This window comes from Prunus persica, chromosome G6 (assembly GCF_000346465.2).
Source record: "Prunus persica cultivar Lovell chromosome G6, Prunus_persica_NCBIv2, whole genome shotgun sequence".
Lineage (NCBI taxonomy): Eukaryota > Viridiplantae > Streptophyta > Magnoliopsida > Rosales > Rosaceae > Prunus > Prunus persica.
The window spans coordinates 28,281,373-28,289,021 of record NC_034014.1 but is presented as its reverse complement, the minus strand read 5'-3'; the positions used below and the strand labels follow the sequence as shown (position 1 = coordinate 28,289,021).

At 36.2% G+C, this 7,649-nt stretch overlaps 1 protein-coding gene and 2 pseudogenes across 1 annotated transcript; 2 read left to right on the top strand and 1 right to left on the bottom strand.

Annotated features, from left to right (window-relative positions):
• On the bottom strand, positions 887-2,211 carry LOC18774857 (annotated as a pseudogene).
• LOC18774450 (F-box/kelch-repeat protein At3g06240) lies at positions 2,440-5,164 on the top strand. The gene is made up of 2 exons (XM_007207906.2): positions 2,440-3,234; positions 3,882-5,164. Exon 2 carries the CDS (start codon positions 3,938-3,940, stop codon positions 5,162-5,164), a length of 1,227 nt encoding a protein of 408 aa, XP_007207968.1. The 5' UTR covers positions 2,440-3,234; positions 3,882-3,937.
• LOC18772502 lies at positions 6,459-7,300 on the top strand (annotated as a pseudogene).

The following is a 7,649-nucleotide window of genomic DNA, read 5'->3' as shown; positions in this document are numbered from 1 at the left end:
GAACAAAGTTACCCAAAAAATTCCCTAGTCTCTCCCCCATTTCCAGCGTAAAAAATATGGGAGGAATACATCGAACCCGAATCCAAATTTTTTGGAATTCCAATGGAATCAACGCTTCCATCAGTACCTGTTAACAGCAGCAGCGCCCTATCAGAAGTCCTGGTCGACCCTTGCAGACCTTACGTTGATCCAACTCAGTTTTGAAAGAGAACAAAAATCGCAAATGAATCATCAAGTTGGACCGCTGTAAAGACCTCCCTGGTATGCCAAATCTTCTTCATGGTACCTATGAACGACTCCTTATGAATTGATCTGGACGTAAGAAGTTTCCCCCCCAGGAGGAACCGCTCAGCCTTCAGCGCTCCGAGTTCCTCAATTCCAACAACCTCGAAGGCTTCAGCATCCGAGATTGCCAGAGTGCTCGTCATCCCATTCGCTAACTCATCCACAGTCTCCATTGCCACGTCCAAACACCGACTGCCGACTACAAAAACACAAGGACACCAAGCCTAAAGCCTCCCAACCTTGCCTTCCCTCTCACTCATAGACTAGGAAGCTCTTCTTTTCAGTCGCCGTGCGCCGCAATCCACTAGAGTATGTAAAACCCTAGCAGCTGCAGTAGACTTTTTCTAAAACCCTAACCTAGAAGGAAGGGACTCGTAAAGAACGTATCTTAAAAGAACTTGGTTGAAAAGAGATGTTTTCGCATACTCGGTTTGATATTGCTTATGTTGCTATTATTATTAGTCAATTTATACATAATCCTAATGAAAATCATACGGAATGTTGTGATTTGTTACTTTGGAATTTTTCTAGTCTCAAATTGAAGTGTTATCTTTGCAAAACAAACCGAAATGAAAACAAAAAATTTCTTTATTACATCTGTTTAATAATTATTGAGGAAAACCAAACTTTGTATGTAAGTGATTGCGAACAAGAATTCGATTTCGTCATATTTCACGACGGCCAACTTAATTCCTGTTTCAAGAACATCCTGGCATTCGTAATTACACAAATATAGATCTGCTACGCCCTTATCGAAATCTGTTATTGCCATTAAGAGTTCATCATCTATGCTAATCCCGATTGCACCACTCCATTCATCCAATGGAAAAATAAAAGGACACAATTGTTTCCACCGTTTTTCTTGCAGAACCCATAAGTCAACTTTGTTCATGCCCTCCTCCTCACAACCATAACATCTAAAGAGCAAACAAATTTGTTCCTTGTAAATGTCGATGCATAACCCAAATGTACCGCAAATGGCATCTGGTGCTATAAATTCTTCGAATTCTTCATTGCCTGAATCGAAGGACATAATGCTGAATATAGGACCTTTCTGAATGACGTGATATGCTACTCCGTCAAAAAATGTACCCTTATAATGCTGCCAAGTGCATTTTAACCACGGAGGAATTGCTCCAATCATCTTCCAAGAGTCTGTTCTGAGACTATAAACCTCAACCGCCAAGGCATTTTTGTTGGTACGCATCATCCTTACAGCCTTGTAGTCATTAACCCGGGGGTGGAGTGGAACCCGAATTGGAGAGCAACATAACTAAATTTAATGTTAATGTTGGTGCTCATTGGAGTGGTCCTAAGTTTCCTAACTGATGGGTTCCATATGTATATAGGACTATCGAAATTCAGTATCTCATCGGATATGCAAACTAAACCATTGCTTGAGCCATATATCACATAATGTTCTGTGCTCCCTACGGGATGGCTTAACTTGGAGAACTCCTCAAATGTTTCATTGGAAAAAAGAGACCATTGAAATTCTTTTTTAAAATATGGGTCATCACGGTTGACCAGGCGTTCAAAATTTGGGTGGTGGAGACAAAGTAGACAGACATGGGCATGTTTTGTGGCATTCCTATTAAGGTGTGCGCTAACAAAACTCGAGCCGCCAATCAAATCACTCCATGACTTGGATGTACACAGAAACCGAACGAGGGATTTTGCAGGTAATCTTACTAGGATGTCGATTAAGTTTTCTTTCTTACGTAGTGTGAATGTCATCCTGAAAAGAAAATTGATAATAAAAATAAAAATAAATTAGAATTTAAAGCAAAGATCTTAATAAAACAATGGTTCTTCCATTTTTGCAGAAAGTCCAATGACTCACTTTTGAGGTTGGCAATGGCCAATGGAAATGAAGAAAATTTCCAGGAGAATTAAATAATGACTGTTCGTGTGCGTCACACAATATAGAGCTCTGTGAAATAGTCATGTGAAAGAATATTTATAACCTCCAAAAAAAAGGAAAACAAAAAGGAAGAAAGAACTGCATTTCAGGGCACCTTCTCCGGAGTAATAAAAACCAAGATCCTGGATGAACGTTATTGAATGGATTATAGAGTGACCAAGTAAGTTGGCGTCCTAGAATAAAGCACCACCTCATCACAAGGAGAAAGCAATGATCAATCAATTAAAGAAGCCTAAGTTAATTAGTCTGATGACTGAGTCCGTATGTGTAGAGAAATTTGTCTAACCTCCGACGATCTAGTCCCTTTTTATACTCGTTGCTTATCCCCCTATTAATACAATACTATCGCTCTTCTCTAAAAAAAAAATTAAAATTTCTTTTTTTTTTAAAAAAGAAAAGAAAAAAGAAACCAAAATTTCATGATACTGCTTTTTCTTGTAATAATTAGCATGATACTATAGTTTAAACCAAGAAATCTCGTAATTATTGTCATACAAATCAGTCTATTACTTTATTTATGTCCCTAAATTAAAACCATAATAAAATCTCTTAGTTATTTATGGTCATACAAATCACTTTCTTACCCTATTTATATGTCATGGGCATAATGGGAACAATAAAAAAAATTTAAAAACGAGAAAAATAATGTCTTTAAAAAAAGGAATATAATCCAATGTTGGACAAAAAAACAAAGAACTTGTATCAACAATACAAATATGTGGATTAAACCCAACTCTTGGTTGGATTTTTGGATTTATATCAAAATTTCTATTTTCTTTTTATATAGGGACTTGACCGCTTTTTTTTATTAATTTTTTAATGCTAAATAAAGTTTAGAATTCGTTGGTGTGTCGTAGAAGTGATCCAAATTTTCTGTGTTTTCATGGCTAGTCTGCTCCGAAAGCCAAAACTCAAACACAATATTCTCATACGCACCAAAATATTTCGAGCCTTTGTCGCTGGATCACTATCATCATATGAGCCCAGCATTCCAGAGCTTGAGAGACTCAGCCGAGCTCTAAGAGGTATCATTTTGGAACATCTGTATCTGTTTTCTATATATAATAACGAATTCAAGGATTTTTCTTTGTATCAAATTGCTCTTTGGAATTTTCTTGTTTTTCTTTAAGATATTTGTAAAATCAAATTTTTTTTTTTTTTTTACCCTGTGTTTGGACGAGTAACTTCAAAATGATGGAGAATTAAAAGAGAATTAAAAGTACTAAAATTTGTAAAGTTTCTTTATTAAAGGTAATTGGAACAATGTATCTTGATAGAGGTATCAATCTATCAATCTTCTAAATAAATATTAGTGATGGTGGTAGTTGTGGCAAGGTGGTGATGGCGTGGGGTGGTGGTAGTGGTTGAAATGGTCGTGGTCATGGCAATAGAGGTGGCGTTGATAGCCATGATAACCTCGTGGTGGTGGGAATGATCATGGTTTAAAGATTGATACCTCTTGGTTGAATATGTAACGAATTAAGTTTACCCTTTGTGAAAAACACACAAAAACCTGTATATATGTGTATGACATGAGATATATTTTTAATAAAAGCAATTTGGTATAATTGTTACTTTAGAGAATATATAATATAAGAGTATAATCCGATCCGATTAAGTTTGGGATCTGACCCTGGAATTCTTCCTCTCTCTTTTTTCTACCAATATATAGAAAAGAGGTAGAAGAAAAAGAAGTGGATCAAAGCCGAATTGACAGAGTATTGCAAGATGTCTGAAGAGATGGTGTTGCATATCCTATCAAGATTGCCTTCAAAATCTCTAATGCGATTCAAGTGTGTCCGTAAATCGTGGTATACTATGATCAACGATCCCATGTTTGTAGAAAGGCACCTCTCCAATTCCATGCACAACAAACGCTCCACTAGTTGCATCCTTGTCAATCGTTTTCTCCACAGCGACACTAGCACTGGTGAGAAAGAACTTGGATTCTCCTTCCTTTATTTTTGCAATGATTATGACGATGATGAGCATAAAGTCAATTCTTTTGTTGAGGACATCAAATTTCCATTTTCTTCAGGAGGACAACGTAGTGGGTTTGAGGTTATAGAATCTCTAAGTATGATAGGCCAGTGTGATGGGATAGTTTGTTTATGTGACCGTCGTGACAACATTGTTTTATGCAATCCAGCAATCAAGGAACTCAAGCTTCTTCCCAAATCATGCCTTCCACAGTTGATCCAGTGTGCTGTGGGGTTTGGATACGATCCCAAATCAAAAGATTACAAAATTCATAGAATTTCATGTGATGGTGAGGAAATTTATGATCAGCGTCTTGTTTTTTTCCCTCCTAGAGTTGAAATATACACCCTCACTACTGATTCCTGGCGAGAGATCAAGAATAATTATTTAGAAACAGAGAACACTTTCTTTTGGCCTGAATATTTCGAGATGTACTGGAAAGGAATATGTTATTGGTTGGGGTATGAGCAACCAAAAGAATTCGAGTCTTACTTTGATAGACTCGAGGATGAGAAAAAGAAGACAATGATATTTTTGTTTGACACCGGTGATGAGGTATCTCATAACATATTACTTCCAGATTGTTTATATGAGGCAGCGGTATATCGTTTTGACATGCGCATTCTTCTGTGGAATGAATCTGTTGCTTTGTTTGGCCTAGATAGTTTTGGTACATTTGTTGAATGCTATGGATTATGGGTGTTGGATGACTTTGACGGTGCTAAGGGTTCTTGGACTAGACACTGCACTTTTGAGTCCGTGATAGACATTAAAAGGGTATTGGCATTTTGGAATAATGACGAGATTCTTCTGGTTGACGGATGTGGGAATATAGTATCCTACAACCTTGGTACCAATAACCACAAAAATCTTTTAATATATACTGAGAATCTATGTCGTGTCGAAACTATTGTATATGTGAATACTTTAGTTCCGATCATGGGAGGCAACAAGCTTGAGAGTGTAGATAAGTAATTCAGCAATATAGTTTCTCACTTCTTGCCATTGCCACAATTGTATATGCTATGAAATTTGAAACTACGAAAATTCTGTAAAAAGAGAAGCGTTGGTAGATTAAATCCAAGTGCATACTTCTACAAAAGAAGTGCAGAAATTCATTTGTTTCCTTAACTTGTATATGTTGAATTTCGAATTTCGAATTTCTATATGAAATATCTCGAAAATAGAGAAATAAAGAAAGGAGATGAAAAGAAATAGACATGTTTATGTATCAGTAATCTATATATATAAAGCAAAAGGCAGAGAATTGTGAAATATTCAAAATACCAGAAAATGCCTTTAGTTAATGCAAATATTAATAATTGAAATTATTAATTAAATGAGGACAATATAATAAATTCACACTTTTTCATATTTTAAAAAATAAAAATTAAAAGAAAAATCAGATAATTGATCCTATTTTTATGAAACACAACTACCCATTATCTTTTTTATTCTAAAATAAATTTTAAATTTTCCATTCCTGACTTCCCGCTCAGAGTTGAGTCTGATTTCCAAAAAAAAAAGAGTTAGAGTTTGAGCTTATGACCAAGAAAGTTGAATTTGAGCTGTTGCTTTGCTTTGATCATGTGTCTGAAATTAAACTCCATCCACCAATTATATCATAGGCCAATACTAACAATCAGATGTGAAAATTAACGGATTTCGAGAAATTACACATGCACATTTTGAGATACTATCACTCTCATGTTTAACCGATTCAATGCCCAAAACAGTGTAAAAAAAAACTCAGTGAATTAATCAAAATTAAAAGCTGCCAAGTAAGCACTGGAAACGGTTTGATAATTTGGTTAATGTGATCAGAAAACACTAATTTGTTAGTGTTTAGTTGAGAGGGGGAGAAGGAGTTGTTAGAAGAAATTGACAAAGCCATGCATGAAGTCTGAGCTACGCCGAGCGTCTGGTCCATTTGCCCTGATTAGTATATCAAATCATTTTCCACACTTAATAATGGGATTAAACTTGTGGCAATATTAATTAGTAACCAGTAATTAAAACCGCTAACCTCGGCCTACCCCAAACAAATTGCCGAAAAACTCTCAGCCCTCTTCCATTATTCCACTGCCTCGCCCTCTACTCAGAAAAAACCCACAAGCCTTTCAATCGGCAATCGCCGTTAATGCGTGTCCCCGTTGGTAACTTTATTATTTCTCCATTTCATATATATACACACTTTTTTAATTCATCAACTTGAATAGAACACTCTTCTTTTCTTCTTGTTCCAGAAAACCAAGATGTGCAGGAAAAAATGCACAGGTACGCGGTCTGGGCCATACCACCCAATGACGTGGTCCGCAGGATCAAGAAAGTGACGGAGGGCCTCCGGGCTGAGTTTGGTGGGCCCCAGATCGAGCCCCACATCACCATTGTGGGGTCCATCCTTTTGAGTCATGAAAGAGCAGTCGAAGGCTTCACAGAGGCTTGTGAAAGTTTCCAGCAGCACAGTTTTAAAGTTGGTCATGTGGCTACTCGTAAATTCTTTTACCAGTGTGTTTCGCTCTTCATCCATCCAGTAAGTTAGTTTGCACTTCTTGTTATCACTTTTCATGTTTTTATTTTTTATTTTTAATTCCTATGAATTCTGTCTTAAAGCCAGTTGAGACTTGATTAGTTTTTGGGATTTATTTTATTATTTTACTCATGCAAATTTGGGAAGATGAATAACATAAACTTACTTGCAATTTAATGTAAGAGTGAAAGGTGGTTGATGTAATAATAGTAGGATTTATTTTCCTAGAATCTGGAGGATACTCGACACTTCTTTTCGATTCTCGGTACCTTTAGCTGTAAGTTATTTACTCAATATTTGTTTAAAATAAATTTTCCATCTTCTTTCTGTAGATTTCTTGTTATGGGTTTGTTGAGGATTTAGAGAATGAAGAAGATTCTAGAATCTTAGATTGTGAACTAATGCTGCTACTTTGTCCGCAAAATTGCAGCAGGTTGTCATGAACCTCATATACCACATTTAAGTCTCTTTATGCGAACCTGACAGAGGAAGAAAGGATAAAAGCTCAAGAAAAAGTTACCATTTTAAATCGTTTTGAATTGTACAAAACCAAAAACGAAGATAGAGATCAACAATCTTGAGAGAAGGTTCTCGAATACACCGTCCCAGTTTTTCGACCAAGGGCGGAGCCAACCTTAGACTAGGGTGGGCTAGGCTACCAGTTCAGTTCAAATGTTGAAAAAATTAGGAGTTCAGTGCTAATTGTTAGTAAGTTCACCCATGTTTAGAGGAAATTAGTCCTCCCTATTATTGAAACAATTCATCTACTTAGTTCCAGAAAATCCTTAAATGATAAATATATAGGTATGTCACATGTGTATAGTTCATTCTTATAAAAATTCATGATTCGGTCATTATTTTCGACCCGATTCCAATTGATGCTTAATTATAGCTTGTAATATGATTGTCCCACTGTCCCTCCCTCTCTTC

Bases quoted from the DNA above. Each gene is read 5' to 3' on its own strand.
- LOC18774450 (XM_007207906.2), top strand. From the start codon at position 3,938: ATGTCTGAAGAGATGGTGTTGCATATCCTATCAAGATTGCCTTCAAAA.